The 18960-nt window shown below is 35.6% G+C and overlaps 1 protein-coding gene across 1 annotated transcript in view; it reads left to right on the top strand.

Annotated features, from left to right (window-relative positions):
* The first annotated feature begins 4164 nt into the window (after positions 1 to 4164).
* The window catches only part of LOC129231872 (sideroflexin-3-like), a 73861-nt gene continuing 59065 nt past the window's right edge, over positions 4165 to 18960 (top strand). Inside the window, exons 1-2 of the mRNA XM_054866262.1 lie at positions 4165 to 4294; positions 5056 to 5209. Of these exons, the coding sequence (XP_054722237.1) occupies positions 5061 to 5209 (149 nt within the window). The 5' untranslated portion in view covers positions 4165 to 4294; positions 5056 to 5060. The remainder of the gene's footprint in view (positions 4295 to 5055; positions 5210 to 18960) is intronic.

Genomic DNA, 18960 nt, shown 5'->3' on the forward strand with positions numbered 1-18960 from the left:
GGGGTTGAGCTATAGAACATTTTTTTTTGTCGTCAATTGTGACTGCTGTATCTCAAGAAATAATGAACGGAATTAAAGAGAAATTTATCGACAAGTAGCCCTTAGAGGGTATAAGAGCCGATTCTATTTTGGTGTCAATAGCTGAAAAGGGAGTGGCGCGATCGAACGTTCTTTTTGTTTTCCATTGTGAGTGCCATATCTCAAGAAATAATGCTACGTTCTGGATGAAATTTAGAATTATTGTGAATCCATATGTAAACAGGCGTTGGTTCAACTTTGGCACCCATCGCTCCATGTGGGGAGAGGGGAGGGGGTCTGATTTTTTTGTGTGAATAAAAATAGTTTTAAAAATGCAACAAATAAGAAAGATAAATCGTAATAGACTGTCGTCTGCATATTTTGCGTGATTTTACCTGTTGGAAAAATGACATAGAGTAAAGAAATTGGACCAGATAATTGCGTTGGAAAATGACCAGATAGTCGCATAGAGTAAATTCCTTTACTTAACTTATCTTTCTTTGCCAAAGAGTTTCAACAAAGATAAAAATACAACTAACTATTCATTTTTTAGAAGCCCAGGGGCTCTAGCTCTTAGCGCTTCCACGCCACAGGTCCGGGTTCCATTCCCGGGTTGGGCTTGGTCGACTCAGCCGTTCATCCCTTCAGTTGGTTGATAAAATGAGTACCGATCGTGCTTTGGAACTAAACACTAGGTGTCCCACATTACAGGCTGACCACCTTACTGAAACATCTGCTGCAGGGGCGGATTTACTAGGGGGAGGTGGATGCGACCGCCCCCTCCATGACCCGTCATTTTCTGAAACCAATGATATAGAATTGAAAGAATTACTAGCAATCGCTACTAATTTTAATTAAGTACATTCCACAAATTTGCTTTAAATTAATTTTAGAAAGTTAGTGTAGTCGAGAATGGACAGCGTTACCCATTTTTTAATTTGAACTTAAGCTCACCTCTTCCCCTTTTCTCGAATTTTGATAATTTTTATATTTATATATGTGTTTTTCAACCTTTTTCTTCCAGGACTACACTATACTGCTATGATTTAGAACAGTTGTTTCTAACCCTGGTGGGGATCGCCCCCAAAGGGGCGATTTGACACTACAAGGGGGTAAAATTTCGCTAGAGGCGATTAATATTTAAAAGACAGGATAAGGGGGGAGGGCATTTGACTCCTTGCCCCTCTACATCACGGGTCGGGGGGGGGGGAATGTTTTTCACGGTTTTCAACCACCACCCCCTTGAATAGACTGTAAATATATTGACTGAAAATCTATAGAGTGTATCTCTGTGCTCTTGCACCCCACAGCCCTTAGTCAGGAAAACTGAGATGGGCACATTAGTCCTGAGCCCTCAAGGGCTGTCGTTCCACTGGGTTTGATTTATTCACTTTAAAGTAAATAAATTAATCTATATAAATAAAACAAAGAGTATGTGTGTATATACTATATGTGTATGTATACATGTGTGTATGTTCTCTATACAAATCCACAGTTTACGTCGGATCTCGACCAAATTTGGCAGGAAGGTACTTGGGCAGCACCCGAGAAAGAACGTAGGGGGGGGGGGGGGGGGGCTTCGAACGCCAAAAATATTATTGAACCGTTCGAATTTTAATTTTCAAGCCCGAAAAGGGCATTAAATGTTTCTTTCCACCCAAAATAATTATCCGATTTCTTTGATTCAGGTCCCATTTGAAAAACACGTATAGAGTTCCTTCATTTCCTTCTAGTTTCAAAAAAAAAAAAAAAAAAAGCTGTAAAATCACCAGAAAAATAAAAACCACTGCGAAGGGTAATGGAACAGAAATTTTAAGGCGGAAAATTATCGTTTGCGTGATCTCATTTTAAATTAGCGTTCAGATGGTTGCCACTTTTTTTTCTCGGTTGTAACTTAATAAAATTTTGTTTTTGTTTTGACGTAAAATTTTCCCCTTTTGATTATTATTTAACGACTTATCTTCTTTCTTTTTTTCTTTTCTTTTTGAGCAATCACGATTGCTTATTGCTTTCATTTGACTGTCCTTGACGTTACGGTTCCTTTTTCAGCTTGGACCAGGGCTGCAGCACCACCGTCCACCGGCGGCGGCGTGGCTGGTCCTGAGCACTGTCCACCGGAATCCACTTTGGCTGGGCGGTGGCGTCCATGTCCTACACACGCATGGTCATATACACTCCCCTACGTGCGCACGCCTTTACACACATACACACGCCTACGTGCACACACGTAAGCCTACACATACAACTATACACACGTAACCACCCAGGAGGAGGGACATGCTTGGGGGGGGGGGGGGAGCCGTTTCTAGAAACAATAACTCTAATCAGTAGGGTCTTGTCGCAACTCGTGATTGCGAAAAACATAATTTGAATTCAAAGTTTCGGAATTCAAATTAGAATTAATTGGGGGAAGTAGGTCACAGATTTTACTTTTTTCTTTCTTTCTTTCTTTTTTTTTTTAGGATTTTAGTTGTATTTTTGGGGGGTTGCGTTTAATTTTTTTCGGGAACTTTTGATTTGCCGTTTTCTTTCTTTGAGAATGTATTTTCACGGAAAATTTTGTAGTATTTTTTTATCTCTAATTGAAACATGATTGTTAAACACGCGTCACTTCACAAAACCTTTTTTTTTTCGAGGTAGACCGTGCAAAAAGCCGTGCAATGCAGCTAGTTAAAAGTTAACGAGGAAAAAAAAAAAGTTGATGAAAAAAAAAATTTTTTTTTTTTTTTTTCGCGATTTGTATGCTAGTGAACCCCACCCCTCGCTCGTATTTGGTTCTGTCGGTGCACATGGGTCTGGTTTACCTCTAATTGTGTCTGATAATAATATTTTTAGAAAAAATATGTTTAATACTTTCCTGAAAGAACAAAAAAAAAAAAAAAATTCCTTTTTTAACCACATTTAACCATTCATTTACTAAAATTAATTACTTCACTGTTATTACTGTCAATTGGCGTGGAAAATAGGGGGCTAAGCGCCTCCTAAAGAACTTTTAACCTCCCCCCCCCCCCCCAGGATCTTTCTAAAAAGATCGTAAAAATTTCGAGGAATATCTTCATTCTTGTTCCCTATCTAACCCCTTTCCCAATCTTGCCAAGTAAAGCTTGAAATTGAGCTTCTAAGATTTCAATTGAAAATCCCAAAAGACCCCCGCACCCCCCCCAGCCCCACCCTATTGTTTAAACACCAGAAATAAATTAAAACAGGTTTCTTAGGACATCATCAGTTTCACAAAATTTACGATGGAGAAATCCCGAATCCCCTATTCTCGGTCTAGGAAGATTGGGCGCGGGGAACACTGGGCGCCGAGCACATTGTGCCAAATGTTCCCGGGGCCCAAAATGCTCGGCGCCTAAAGTGCTTGGCGGCCAAAGTTCCTGGCATCCAAAGTGCTCGGCGCCCAAAGTTCCCGACGCCCAAAATGCTCGGCGCTCAAAGTTCCCGACACCCAATCTTCCCATTTCGCCTAGGGGGCGCAGACTGCGCCATGGAAAATTTTAGGGGGGAGGGGAGTGCTTTGAGGGGTATTTTTCATTTTCTGGGGGAGCTCTTGCTTTTTTTGGAGGGTCTTCGTGATATTTAGGGGGGATGCACCCGTGCTCCTAAGGGTGCATAAAAACGCTGAGCAGAAGCGAGGCATAATCTAACATTTACTTTTAATGCAAAAAAGCACAAGGAAACAATCGGAAGATATAATTAAATACTGTTCACCTCTGGCAAGATGAGCTCTGGTGCCCGACCGATTCAACGATTCCATTTGTTGAAGTAGGGGTGAGGAAAAACGGCTTATGAACTTGTGGACTTAGTTTGCAGTGTTATAGCCCATTTGGCGAACAATATAATTCAGGTAAGAAGTAGCCAGCGGTACAGGATTTTCTAGCCAATAAAAGGGTTGCAATGGCAGTGCAACTCTGTGACTAACAATTCCTCTTCTTATTGATTGCTCTCCCTTGAAAGAAATGGACGTTATCAAGGCCGTAGCTCAACTTCTCAAAGGTGGACAGTAGCTAACTTTCTCGTGTCATAACTACGGCAACAAAATGTCAACTCACGGATCACATGGTCAGCTCTAACCTCGAACACAAACTGTGAGTAGTCCCCATTTGGTTCCTCCATATCATTTCAACTCTTTAACTGCATGGAGGGCGAGATTACAAGACAGATCACCGATCATATCAACAAGAGCAAAACGGAAAGTGGAAAGTAAATACATGCTGCAGACAGGTGTTTAGCGTGTTCAAATTTTTAAAGCAGCACTGAACATCATACGCTTTAGGTATGCTCTTGATTAATATGCTATGCATATATTAACTTTCTTTTCACCTATGCAAGGAAATTATTTCGTGTAGAAAGTAGTGTAATTATCGATTTCACCGTTTTTTTATATTCTGTAGTGAGATCTGACATGTAAAGTTGATTTATTCCTGGTAATGTTTATGTATATATTTTTTAAATTCATTAAGGGGCTAAGGGAATGCAGGCTAGATCGAACTGTTGTTTTGTTCAATGTAACATTATTCTATTTTTTGCTTCAATAACTTGCCTTTCAAGAAGATAGGATTCTCGTTTTTGGTTTCTTATTCTATATTTTCCTTCCACGTTGCTCTTGAAGCTTAAATTAAGTTCGTTTATGATCAGTAGTGAGCAAATTCTCTTACAGTAGCATTTATTTAATGAATCACATGATTGAATATTCGCTTTAATCTAAACTGCTTGTGAGTTGAAATTTTTTCGACAGTTATTAGTATCAATATGAAACCTATAAAAATATTTCATCGAAATTCTTGAACGATTTCCTTTTAGAAACTGATTCTTTCTTACTTAAAAGCACAAAAGCAAATAAAACCATGTTATAAAAAGTTGTTTTAAATTAATTTTTGTGAAATATTCTGTTTTTGTTCTTTTTTTTTTCTTTTACTATTCCCTTCATGATAATAAGTAAATCAAATTATACATTTGTCCAATTGTTTTCCTTTTATCATTGTTCATTATTTTCCAATTCTGGTTAAAACAGCTAATAATTTATTACTTTTTTAGGAATAATGTCTCAAATCAATATCAATGAACCTCGTTGGGATCAAAACACTTACTGGGGAAGAGCAAAACATTTCTTTACAACAACTAATCCTCTCAACTTACTTTGCAGCAACAAGGATTTAGAGCAGTCAAAAGAAATTGTTTCAAAAGTCAGGTATTTGGAGTTTGCTTTTTTAACGGTTTTAAGTAACTTCACTGTTGCAGTCTGGCACCCACTAGGGTCCAGTAGATCTGGACTCCACCCCCCTTATCACCTTCAATATTTTTCTAATCATTACAATCCTGTGAATTTTGAATGCAAAATAATTCCTAACAAATGAAACAATACTTTCATTTATAATGCATAAATGAAAAAAAAAAAAGATTTTCTTTTCTCTTTTTCTTCTCTTTCAAAACACAAGCAAGCATAAAACTTCCACTGATTCTCAGAACTTAATTTATCATTAGCTTTCTATTCTACTTTGTAGTGTATTATTGAGGGTATTGGTTATTACCCCCCACCTCTACTTGGTTAACAGACAATGTCGAAAGTGATTTCGTGTTTTAATGCCAAGCTGAAACTCTGACTTTAATACATGATTCCTCGCCATAAAATTTCAATAGCATGTGTCTCGCAAATGGTAATTTTATCCTTATGTCCTCTACGCAAAATCTTTTTGCACTCTCCCAATATAATGCATAAGTTAATTTTTAAGAGAAGGAATGTGAATTTAATGCTATCAGAGTAATAAAAAATTGAAATTGTAAACTACAACTACAGTCAACTCCTACTACAACGCGATCCGACTTACACGAAAGGGGTATAACGCGAGTTTTCCCACGAGTAACGAATTTTAGAGCTAACGTGAATTCCTTGTCGACAACAAGTTTTTTTTTTGGAAGGAAGTATCGACTTTGTTATTGGCTACTAAATATTGATTTCGTGAATGTTATTACATCCCTTTAGCATCACTGACAGCAACGAAAGCTCTTATATCAAACTAGTCTACATATCGCATTGTTAGTGCATCAAATAACCACTCAACTAGGGCCTGATTTAAGCGTAAGCCCATGAAGCGCAGGCTTTGGGGCCCCCTAGCTTGGGGGGCCCCAAAAATTTTCATAATGAATGTTTTCATTGGTTTTGCACTATAAAAATTTTCTAAATAGTTTTTATTCTAGCGTGAGTTTAAAAATTAAGTTGCTATTGCTGGCTCTATTTTAACAATGCTTATGAGTTCAGCAGAAAAGTATCTGTTGGTGATATTTAGCATAAAATGGAGTGACATCTAGCATAGTACAGAGCGCACTATCGCTGCTTGAGGTTTATTTATGTTGTTTCTGTTGATTTACTATATTTCATGATGCTTGAATCTTTTGTAACAGTTTATTTATGTAAGTTTCAAATTACAAATACATTGATTCAGAAATTAAAATAGCTTCTTAACTTCCTCTCCAAGGATAATTTGGGGGCACTTGAAAATATTTTTGTGCCCCCCAAAAATAGCACTTTTTCTCTTTTTACAAGCAATTGGATATCGGTTTGTGGAAGGAAAAGACTTTGTTCAAGATATTCAATGATAATGTCAAAACATAATATGTTTGCACCCTCTCTTTACTGCAGCCTATAGCCATGCAAATGTCAATAGGGGTCAACCTGAAGAAAATCAGTGGTGCAGATTGCAACACTGATTTTTTTTTGGGAGGAGGGAGGGGGTATCAGTTTTTTTAAATGGTACGCCATTTTTCTAGTGAAATGGAAACCTCTGCAATGAGAAAAAGGTGTGTGTATGAGTACGTTCTTCGGTTTTGCTACTCAAGGGGCCCCCCCCCCCACAGGTTTGTTGTGCTTTCCTAAAATTTCTAAATTGGGCGGAGCTCTCAACATCTTTAATTTATTTATGTTTCATTCTTATCATTAAAGTTGATGAAATAGTATGATGCCTTCGTGTGCTGTTTCATCCAAAGTTTGAAGAAAAGGAAGAAAAAGAAAGTTTCTGCCAAAAAAAAAAGGTTAAGATTCTCGATATGCTTGAATAACTACAAAACGTCGACTGTAGTACGAAAATACGTATGAGTGAATCTTTCATACGTACAATTATAAGTCAAAACAACAGAACTTAGAACATTGACTTCAGAACTTAAGTTTCAATATTGAATTGCAGAGTAGTGTCTAAGCAAAGTAAATATATATTATGAAAATGGAAGCTGCCCTTGTACTGTGGATTAAACAGTTCAGGAAGAGAGAGAGGCTGTTGCTATAAATGGAAACACTATAAAAGACAAGGCAAAGCAATCATATTTAAAAATGTATTGCAAAAGAAAGGAGCATAAATCATCACCATCTTTATTTTTCAACTCATCAATTTTATTACTGTATTTACTGTACAGTACTATTATAGTGCAGCATTTTATTATTACTACATACTGTGCATGCTGTGTTGTTTTATTTTATGTCTTTCCCTCCCATTGATTATTCATTTTGTACAACTTAAAGTGTTTTATGTTGAATATATAACACGGCTTTTTTATTTTTAAAAACAGTTAAAGTTTAGTTATTTACGTAAGAAACTGTAATGTACAGTTGAGGAATACTTTAAAGCAGTTTAAGGGGTGTTTAACAGTGTCTAAAAAATTGGTATGTTTCTCTACAACACGAAATTTCGACTTACGCAAGGAGTCTTGGAATGCATCCCTTGCATAAGTCGGGACTCGACTGTAAACTCAAATTATATTTTAAAATTGAAAATAACTCATTTTTCATTTAAGCTCATTCAAGTTCAACTGAATTTTGTACATCAGGACACATTTTTTTTTTTACATTGCATTGAAATAAAGTTTTAATATCTTAAAGCTTATTTTCTCAAGAATTGCATTAAATATTTAATTATAAGTTAATGTTAATGAAAAACCTATTTAAGTCTTGATATCCTGTTTTGATTTCAGTTTTAATTAATTATGTAAAAATTATATCCTTTGTATGTTTTTATAACACAGTCAATTCAGTTTTTTGTAAGTTTTGCCAGGTTCTCTCCAATCTTTGCCAGTAAATTTGCCAGTATGCTGTTCAGCTTTGGTCTCCTTAGCTTAAGAAAGACATTAATGTATTGGAAAGGGTTCAAAGGTGGGCTACGGCTACAAGGCTAATAAATGGACTTTCTCACTTAGACTATGATTCCAGGCTTAGAAGGCTAAAAATGTACAGTCTTGAGCAAAAAAGAGACCGAGGGGACATGATTCAGTTGTTTAAATTTATTAAAATGAAAGATGTTACGGGGCTGAAGTTTAGCACTAAAAACAGGACAAGGGGTGATTGTTTTAAGCTATTTAAATCTCAGGCTAACATGGATGTTAGGAAGAATTATTATTTTAGCAGGGTAGTGGAACCTTGGAACAGTTTACCGGAAGAGGTGGTAATGAGCAAGGGAGTAGATAGTTATAAGAGGGCCATTGATCTTCACTGGGGATTGTAAATTGACTAGGAACCAGTCTAGCTGGGTCCAGAGCCTGTTGCTGGTCGTCACTTTTGTATTTGCATAAATATAACATTCATTTTAAGCTAGAAAGCAAATAAAACCAAAATTAGGATTTTATCATAGCATGTTTAAGATTTTCTACTAATTCTATTTTTGCCACTTTGGCTAAAACCTATTTTTGCCAGGTGAAAAAAACCCAGTTTTTTCCATGTTTTTCGCACCCATGGCAAATCTTGCCAACCCTGCTCACACACAAGAAATTTTGTTCCATGACTATTTGTAAGCCTAAAGAAGCAGACTGGTGATGCTAAATGAAAATACTCTAATCATCAGTTTTTTTAGTTTTGTAATTACAGATAAAAATGACATTTTTCTTCTTCCATGACTTGGAGGCATGAAGTGATTTGCTGTTTCCGTTTTTTGAATTATGGGAAAAGTAAATGCATAAATTTTTGTGCTTTCTGGTAATTTAATTATTTGTTACTAATAATTTCATTAATGAATGCTATTATTTATTGAATAATTTATTTTTAACCGTCTTTGTTCTTGACTATTGATAAAATCATAAGTTTGGTGGCATATTGGGGTATGATACGAGAGGTGGACTTTTCGTACCTGGTCCCCTTGAAGAATGTCTCTGCACTACTGGTTGCCATAAATTATTAGTATTTTGTAAAATGTTAGAAATAAGAGTTTAAATCAGGGCTTCATGATAATGCCCATGAATCTTGCCTACTAAATGTTTTCTAGTCATATAAAGGAAAAATCTGATCCCAATTTTTTGAAAATCAAAAGTATAAATGAGGGCAAGTAAAATGAAAGTAAGTGAATGTGAATTTTTTTCTATATACAAGGGCAAATCAAAAAGTCTTATTGCCTAATTTTTATTTGCCAGAAACAGGTAACTACAGGTATTTGCAAATATACGTAGCATGCTATGTACCTAACATTATTTCTCCACATAGTCACCACACCGGTTCAGACATTTGTCCTTAGAGATCCCTCTGTCGTAAAATTCTTCCGGAATGTGCTAGTGGAATCACTGTAGGACCGTGTACTTGGCTTCTTTCCTGCCAGAAACTTCTTCAGTGGACCGAAGTCATAAAAATCACCAGGGGCAAGGTCTGTACTGCAGGAGCATTTCCCTGTGAATTGCTATGGGCTTTTGTCCCTTGCTTCAAACACTTACAAAACGAATAACACTTCGCTGCTCATAAACTGTGGACGTCTAAAGAACTATCGTCATTTTAAATGACTGATAGCAGCTCCACTCATCAGAGCAAAAGGCAGATATGGCTGGTACGGTTAAAGGAACGATCACTCCTGGGAATGTATATTAGGGTGGCCCTTAGTTATAGGGCATTTTTCGAAAGTTAAAATTTCATTACTCCCACCCTCTTATCGTGTTCCAATGGTCAAAAGAACAGTCTGTGCAAAATTTCCCCTCAATCCGGCAATTTCTATGGGTGCCTTAAATGCCCTGAAGTTCAGTCAGTCCTAGAAACCTAGTAAAACATTTTAAAAAATTGCATTTTTCTTTTAACATCACAACAATTTCTAGAGAATAAATGCATCGTATTAGGACTAAAAATTTCTATAGAATCAAAACATAGTAAAATAAACTAATGTTGAACATCATTTTTTCATAAGTGAGGATTTAGTATCAGTAGGGCAGTTTTTACGGTATTGAGCAACAATTTGTGAAATAATTTTTTTCCTCACTTTCATCTTCTGGGAGAATATTATTGTGTTCCTTAATTAATATTACACTTCTTTCTGCAGCATCATCCACAAAAATTGTTTTGTCCAGTTTTTATATTTCTCTTATAATATACAAATTCATCCTTCCAAGGTGAAGTCTTTGTTAAGGAAATCGGAACCAATAGAAGATCCGGTAAAGAAATATTTTGTAACAGGTATTACAAAATATTTATCAGCTTCTAGCATAATTTGAGTCATAATTCTCTTAACCATAGTTGGAATAATATCATCTAATAAGGAAAGAGCCATAGTTTCATGAGCCATGTTTAAGCTATGGTTTTAAAAATTTTTGAGAGTAACTTTACTGATTTCTGGATCAATATCCCGATAATTGATCAGTTGACACATGAATAGAAAATCTGGATGGAAAGCTTTAACAGCTTCCGGGAAGAGAAAGCAGGCTCAAACGTAGACTCAAGCACAAGAAAAATACATAATGTTCTTAAAGAGTTCCTTTCCCTTTTAGATAACTGAAACTGACCCTAAATTAGTTAAGTCTTGAGTACATAAAAAGCCTTTGACATCTACTTAGCATGACTTTATAGTTCCTGGCTTACGAAATGATATCCCATTCTTTAGAGTCCTAGTAAGAGTATTATAGCTAATTCTAACAAATCTCGATCATCACACTCTTGTTTCTGAATAGAAAGGTGTGGTTCAAGATATTCAATCATGGTTGAGAATATATCATCAATTACTTCCATCGTTACGAGATATGTATCTTTTTTGTCAAATTTGTCCTGGTTCTCTGTCACTGTCGTCAAAACTTGAGTCGTTGCTTGAGTTGTTTGAAACTAGAAGCTAAATCATAAGCTGTTGATGAGACATTGTTATTCCATTTCTTCATAAGTTCTTTTCTTTTGAACAACTCCTTTTTTTTTTCTTTTTTTGTACTAGTTTTTTGTCAGCACCAACCATGGAGCACGGACTTCCGTTTTCGCACTGAAGAATTTAGAATTTCCTATCCTTTTCATTTTTTATCTCTTTCAAAGCATCTGCACTCACAATATCAGAGAAATGATCCATAATTTCAGGTCTCACTCCTCAAAAAGATCTTTTCTCCTCCTTTTCTTTAACCAGAAGTTCTTGAAAAAGAAAAACTCTAATGTGTTTCGTACATCATAGAGTTTGGCAAATTTATCAATTCAATGTTCATTCTTCTAGTAGGATTTCGTGATTTTTTTTGCCAGAAAACAAATTCTTGAGGCAATATTGCTGCACTTTTTGCTTTTTTGTTGTCGTGAAAAAAAAAAAAAAAAAAGCTTAAAACTTGCCTATTTGATGGTCTTTTCACTCCAACAATTTGATTGGAAATGTAATCAAGAAAATGGATATTAAAATCTCTTCAAAACTTGTGTGAACAGCTTCCGGTGTCAGGCAAAAGTTACCAGCAGCACAAATTGCTCTTAAGTAAAAATTAGTGATAAAAGACAATGCTGTACTTGGTTTCATAAAAATAGAGTTACAAATTAAGTTTATATTTAATCACTTGAGAAAAATACATGGACTTATTTTGTAATATCAATAATACATTACTTTCACAAGCCTTTTGATAAATGTTTTCTCTCATTTACGCAACAAAAGTAAATGGTAAGTTAAAGTTATAGAAAACATTCTATGCTAACGAAGTTAATAAAACTCAAACTAAATTATATTTTTAATTAATTTTAAATACACTCATAAATTTGTGTTCTTACAAAAATAACTTGGCTAAAAACTAACAGAGAGGCTTTTGGGAGATTGTCGTAGAAATTATTGCAAAAATGTCATGTGTGTCGAGAAAGTCGTCTTGACAAAAAAGCTTCGCCGCCTGAAAAGGAACCAGATGAAAAGCAGGAGATCGATACTAAGTCACAGGAAAAAGCAGTTTGAATAAAATAACGCTTGTGACAGGAAATAAGGCCATCAAAAATCCAGATCTGCTAAAAATTTGTTCAACTTCAAAAAAGATGGAAAAATGTCTTTTCGGTGAAAATTCTAGAATTTCATACTGTTTGGGGCACCTTTTAAACTTTTCCAATTGAGCTAAAATTTTGCATACATCATTTTTTTGTCCATTGTAACAAAATAGGGGGTTGGGAGCTAACTTTTTTACAAAGTTGAAAAATAAGGGCCACCCTAATTAGTGATGTAAAATACCCGGGTATTTATTTTTAGGGGTAAATACCCAGGGTATATACCCGGGTAAATACCCAAAATGGGTATTTACCCGGGTATTTATTTCAAAAATTTATATTCAACTAAAATACTTTTCTGTATGTATTCCACTATGTATATATACGGTCTATTCCAAAAGTAATGCAATTACTTTTTTATAAGTAATTTATTGAACAGATTTGCACAAACACTTAAAATTCTTCAAAGTAATGTCCTTGGACTTCTGCTGTTTTCATCCATCGTCTCTGGCATGAATGGTAAGTGCCTTGAAAGGCGTTTTTGGGGACCTCCTCTAAGGTCTTCATCACGGCTGATTGGATCTCTTCTAGGGATGAAAAATGAGTTCATTTCAGGCCTGCCTTAATTCAAAGGAACAAAAAGAAGTCTGCCAGGTGGACGTCAGGACTATAGGCATAGGGGGCTGGGACAACGTTTTCACCTGGTGTTTTCAGCCAGGAATCAGCAGATTCGCAGCACGTTTTGGCAAGGTGCTTCAGCACAAACTTGCCTCGCACTTTTTGCATTGCTAAATCTTGAGCAATGCAGAACACAGCAGTAGACGACGTGTTCAGTTTATTTGCAACCATCTTGTTAGTCAATCGAGGATCAAAGTCCAATAATTGAGGAACATGAGCCACATTGTTGTCGGTTTTGCTGGTTGACGGCCGCCCAGAGCGTTCTTCATCTTGAACCTCTTCCCGTCCCTCTTTAGAGGTCTTTAACCACCTCAAAACTTTTGAATGCGACAGAGAAGAGCCCCCGTAAGCCTGACGAATCATTTTGTTAGTCTCCTCAAGAAATTTTGTTGGTTGAGCAACAAAACTTCATCGCGTACCATTTTTCCCGTGACACGGTAGATGCGCAGAGGTTAACATTAACTTACGCCCGGTCACACAGCTCGGATAACCCTGAGACTGATTTTCTGGAAAGCCTTAGGGTCTCCCTCACCTAAACCAAGTATTACGATTATACTTCGACCAATAAAAGCGGCCTGGAAAAACCATTGCATTACTTTTGGAATACACCTTGCATAACAAACCATATACAAAACAATAAATTTTTGTCTAAAAATTGTATTTTGATCACATATTTAAAGAATTGTGTAAAACAACTTAGCAGTCTAATATGATATTCACATTAAATGTGTTGGATACGCCTAATCAATGTTGATAGCCAAATTTCAGATATAAAAAGCCATTCTACAAAAAGTAAAAAGCTTAACTGGTTACAAAAAAAAGCAAACATCTTCTCCAATTATGACTTTGAAAAGAAAGATTCTTTGGTTCACGATATGTTTCTTTCATAATTTCATCAAGTCTTTCAATAAAAAATATTATAAACTGTGTAATACAAGGCCGTAGCCAGGAATTTTTTTCGGGGGGGGGGGGGGTTCAAAGTGAACGAAATTAATCTGCGAAAAGACAGTTGTACAAAAGGTTACTATGTCTTTTGACACAATGGGATCATAGGCTGCTCGTACGGGTGAAGAGGAAGGTGCTGTTAGTATTCACTTTTAAAAATGGTGGTGGGGGGGGGGGCTTGCCCCGTTCTTTTTTTTTTTTTTATTAATGGTCCGTTGAAAAACGATATTTTGCTGGGTAGGCTAATTTATTTTCCGAAAATAAAAACTTAAAAATTTCAGAAGTTTTTTTTTTTTCTCATGGCATTGCACATGCACAAGTATGGAACTTTTAATTGGAATCGAGATTTCTATGGTGGTCATCCGACCTGTTTTTTTGAAGCTGTATTCCGTTTTTAGAGGTCGTTTAATCAGTAATTCTTAAATCCAATAATATGACCAAATTGTACAAAAAAAAAACACAGCTATTCCATTCACAGTTCGCACTTCTTTTGACTCCCCATTTTTTTGGTTCACCAGCCGTCTATGATAATGGACGACCCTGTACTAGAGGCTTTTGGGAAGAAGGGGTTGAGTCACTCTCTTCCCCTGCTTCATTTTTTAAATAACTGTTGAAATAATTATGAAGACTTCATGTTCATCTGCCAACTTCCTTTCTGAACTATCTTTTTCATAAGACTCTATAACATCTATCCGCTGCTCTAACGTTAAAGTAACTCGCTTATTCGACATGTTTTAGCACCGTCATACACAAGACTAGTCACAGAAGTGAACAGCAGACATTCCTCATACATGCTCCTTAAATTCACACCAAACCAGTGGCGGATTTACTGGGGGCAATCGCCCCCTCCATGATCGTCATTTGTTGAAACCAGTTACATTGATATTACTAGCAATCGATAGTATTTTAATGAAATAAATTCCATAGTTTTGCTATAAACTTGTTTTAGGCAGTTTTGTAGTCCAGGATGTGCGGCATTACCCATTTTTTCACGTTCGCCGAGCTCGCACCCTCCCTGTTTAAAGTTTAATAATTTTTATATTTGTATATGTAAGTTGTAAGTCCACTTTTCCATCATCATCTTCCAGGACCAAACTATACATGTACAATAAGGCGTTGCTATGATTTAAAATGTAATGTGAGTAGTGTGGGGCAAAACTAGTAGATTCAGACTGGGGGGGGGGGGCAAACCCGTCATTTCGCATTTCTTCGGGGGGGGGGGGGGGCATTTCAAATTTTATCGGAAAACAACAAAATCCACGCTCACTTACATGAAAAAACATTAATTCAAATGCCGAGGTGAAGAGGGGGGGGGGGAGCAATATACTCCCTACCCTACTGTGTGACGAATTTGGGAGGATGGCTTTAACAGTTTTCAACCGCCACCCCCTTGAATAGACTCTAAATCCGCCTCTGCACCAGACGTGCTTATCTTGGGACAGAGAAGACCTGGGACTTTGCTATTATCATCCCAGAAAAATTTTCGGACAACGGGTGCGTTAATGGTTGTTTGTGCACGAAGAGTGAAGGAAAGATTTTCGACTGGTTTAGTGGACAGTAATCAAGTTGATTCCAATGATTTATTATTATTATTTTTTATAGCATCAAACATTTCACACCTCCCAGATATTTCAGGAATGTGGGGGGGGGGGTCACACTCACTGACTATCCGACGTTTTTTTTTTTTTTTTTAAGCATTTAAAATTTTGAAAATTTCGGGGGGGGGGGGTTCTGACCCCCGGACCCCCCCCCGCTGGCTACGGCCTTGGTGTAATACATATGTATGTATCAGTTTTACCAATCATTTCATGTTTAGATTTAAAAAAAAAAAATCCCATTCACTTTTTGAATTTTTTTGTAAAATACCCAGTTTTTGGGTATTTACCCAGGCCTTGGGTAAATATCCGGGTAAATACCCAAAAAATATTTACCTACCCGCTGGGTATTTACCCGATCCACATCACTAACCCTAATGTATATGTTCGCTTTGTATTCACAGCCGTATTTTGACTTATAAAAATAGACGCAAAGACTTTGATTTGCCCTCGTACAAACAAATTAGGGTTGGTTGCCTGAAGTGAACCCCCTCCTTTCCTAAATGTGAAATATGGATACGGTTTTTATACTTTTTTCCACAGATCATGTTACATGTCATCATATTGATTGGTTTTGCTCATATTTGTGTTTCATGGAATTTTTTTCTTGCTCATGAAACTTAGTCAAAAAAAAAAAAAAACTGTGTAAAATATTTTTTTTTTTTGCGAGTTTAAGCAACATTTTTCAAAGAATTGTTTCTAGGTTATTTATTATTGTTTTTTTATGATCATCAAAATTTCCTGTATAGTTTAACTTAAAGTGAATACTGCAACTCAAGAATTTTTGCTTAAAATATTGTTAATGAGTGCTTAAGAGGAGAAGTCCCTCTTACCCTGCTAATTTTCGCTATTAGGAGTAAGTGGATCCCCCCCCCCCATAATAGTGAGGATTTTAAAATCAAAAGTAACTCTGATGAAATATCAGAGTTACTTTTGATTACTTTAGATACTATATGATTAGTGAAATACAAGACAACTATGATGACTTAGTAGGAATTGATAGTTCAGCTACAAAAACTGCTAAAGCTGGTGGATATGAATTTGTGGAACTTGCTTCAGAGAAAACCATAAAGTTGAACCCAATGTTGAAAGTTGATGATACAAATTTATAAAAATACTGCTGAATTTGCAAGAACAAATAGAAATAATAGTGACACTTTTTATTAGCCTGGTTCAGATGGTGTTGGAATTATTACTAAGAATGAAGTGATAATAGTTATTCTTTCGCCGATTTTACATAGACACAGCCATTCAGTGTTTCCAATTTCTTTTTCAACTCATAGTTTTGACTAATTTACCAAGATTGATCATTAATCAACATAATTATGTGTATTCAACACATGTAAAAGTAGATATGCATCTATAAGCTTGTGATAAATTTTGCAGATGTAATTGTTTTTTTTTTTTAAATTTCTGTCATACAGATTCAAAAGACAGTAAATATCTCACAAATGGATGCCTTTACAAAAAAAATAATTTCGACAAAAAATTTGCATACTTTATTAAGAAACCCCCCTTACTCCTTTTTTAGATTTGCTTGATTTAAATTTAAATAAAAGGGGGTTACCCACTTACCCCTTGTTATGGGGTAAATGGGACACCCATCTGATTTTTTCATAAAATATAATTGTTTTGAATATTTAAAGAATTATTTTGGAAATTAATGATGAACTTTTGTTTATTAATAAAATAAAACATTGAGTTTAAATATTTTTGTTTCAGAATTTTTGTATAAGGTTTAAAAAACGAACTATTCTTAAAAGGAGTCCAACTTATCCCAACCAACCCTACTTTATTTAAAAGTAGTCTTATGAGCATTTAGACATTTGCTCCATATACTAATGAGTTTCGTGATTCCCTTCTTCTAAAACTCCTTGGATATCTGCTTCAAAATGTTTGTAACCAACTCCTTTGTGCAGTAGCATAGCCAGAAATAACCTTCTTGTCAGTGGCACAGTCACGTGAGAGGTTTTGGTGGTAAAACCCCTCCCAGAACTCGGAACACTTCATATACACCATTCAAATCAGGGGAAAAAAAACTGTAATTTAAACTTTTCCAAGCAAAATATGTTTCCATAAAATATATTCCTGTGTTTAATGATTGGGAAGCAAGAAATCACAAATTATTTGCCAGCTCGTAAATATATAAATGATATTTTATGATGAGCACTCTTATGGTTATAAGAGAGCTAAAATGGTCTCAATAAAGGACAACAGGGTTGCATAGTCACTCAGCGCTTCCAGCACTGCTCAAATTCTTTTTTGAAAAACTTAGAGAAATCAAGTCTACCATACTGGGTTTTATGAAACCTCTTCCCAATTGTCATCGAAAGATTGTAAACGTTATTAGTCAGCATTTGATATTCATAAAGACATTGATGTATTTGAAGAGGAGGCTTTAAATGACCTTGCGAAAACCCCCGCAAAAAATTAATATAAAAATAAAGGAAAACTAATGATAGTTATACTGTGCTTTTTCTTGATGTATCTGCTGAAGAGGACTTTTGAAATGATCTTGTGAAGTAAAACCACAAAACATTAATATAAGATGAAAGTAAAACTAATAATAAAAATACTGTGTTTTCCCACTTTCTTCATTTTAAAATCATAGTGATATCAATACGAATTATTAATTATTTCTAGCATTATAAATATATAATTACTAATCCCTAGAAAGTGTATTATAAAATATATTAGATGTTTTTGATTTTGAAAACCCTTCCCAAAACATTTTTCTGGCTGCGCCACTGCTTCTGTGTGAGGATGGGAGAATTGCCCCCCCCCCCCCCACAGTGGCGTAGCTAGGGTGGGGCGGAAAGGGTGGTCCGCCCCGGGCGGCACTTAAGGGACAGCAAATTAACCCTTTTGATGTGGAAAAAATAAATGTATTTTTCAAGAAAGGAAAGTATGGTTTTAATCTGTTACTGCAGGCAAAGAGAAAATCTTCGAATTGTAAGACTTTTGTGTCACTACCAGATTAAAAGTACTTTTATACACTACTTTCTGCGTTCTTTAACTTTCCTTGATAGCATATCAGTGCAATTCCTTTTTTTTTTTTTCTGAGGGGGCGGCAGAGGACAGTCATGGGACCAATGTTTTTTTAGACTATAGAAATTAACTCCAGGAGGAAGAAAACAATGAAGTTTTTCAATTTTCGTTAAAAGAAAGAGTTAATACTGGATTTTAAGAGAGTTTCTTGAAAACCTCCTAGTGAAACCAAAACTTTTTTTTTTTTTTTTTTTAACTTCAAGAAAATGGGGACAAGAGTTCAGTGTTGCCAGATGGTCAAATCCAGATTTCCCCAATTCCCTTCCAATTTTTCCCCAAAAAGCTATGTTTTCTACCAGAATTCTCCAAATTCAAAAATTATTTTTCCACTAATATTTTCAGAAAATTAATCGACTTCCTCTAATATTTTTGTCTCTTGAACAATTTTTTTTCCCTCAAATAGCCAAATTTTCTTATAAAATTCCCCAACTTTTTTTTTCTTCCCATCTTCGCGTTTCTTTTTTTGTCTTCTTTACCTTTATCTTTCTTTATCTGTACTAATAATAAAGCTGAAAGTATCACTGTCTG

The sequence above is a fragment of the Uloborus diversus genome, chromosome 10 (assembly GCF_026930045.1).
Source record: "Uloborus diversus isolate 005 chromosome 10, Udiv.v.3.1, whole genome shotgun sequence".
Classification (NCBI taxonomy): Eukaryota; Metazoa; Arthropoda; class Arachnida; order Araneae; family Uloboridae; genus Uloborus; species Uloborus diversus.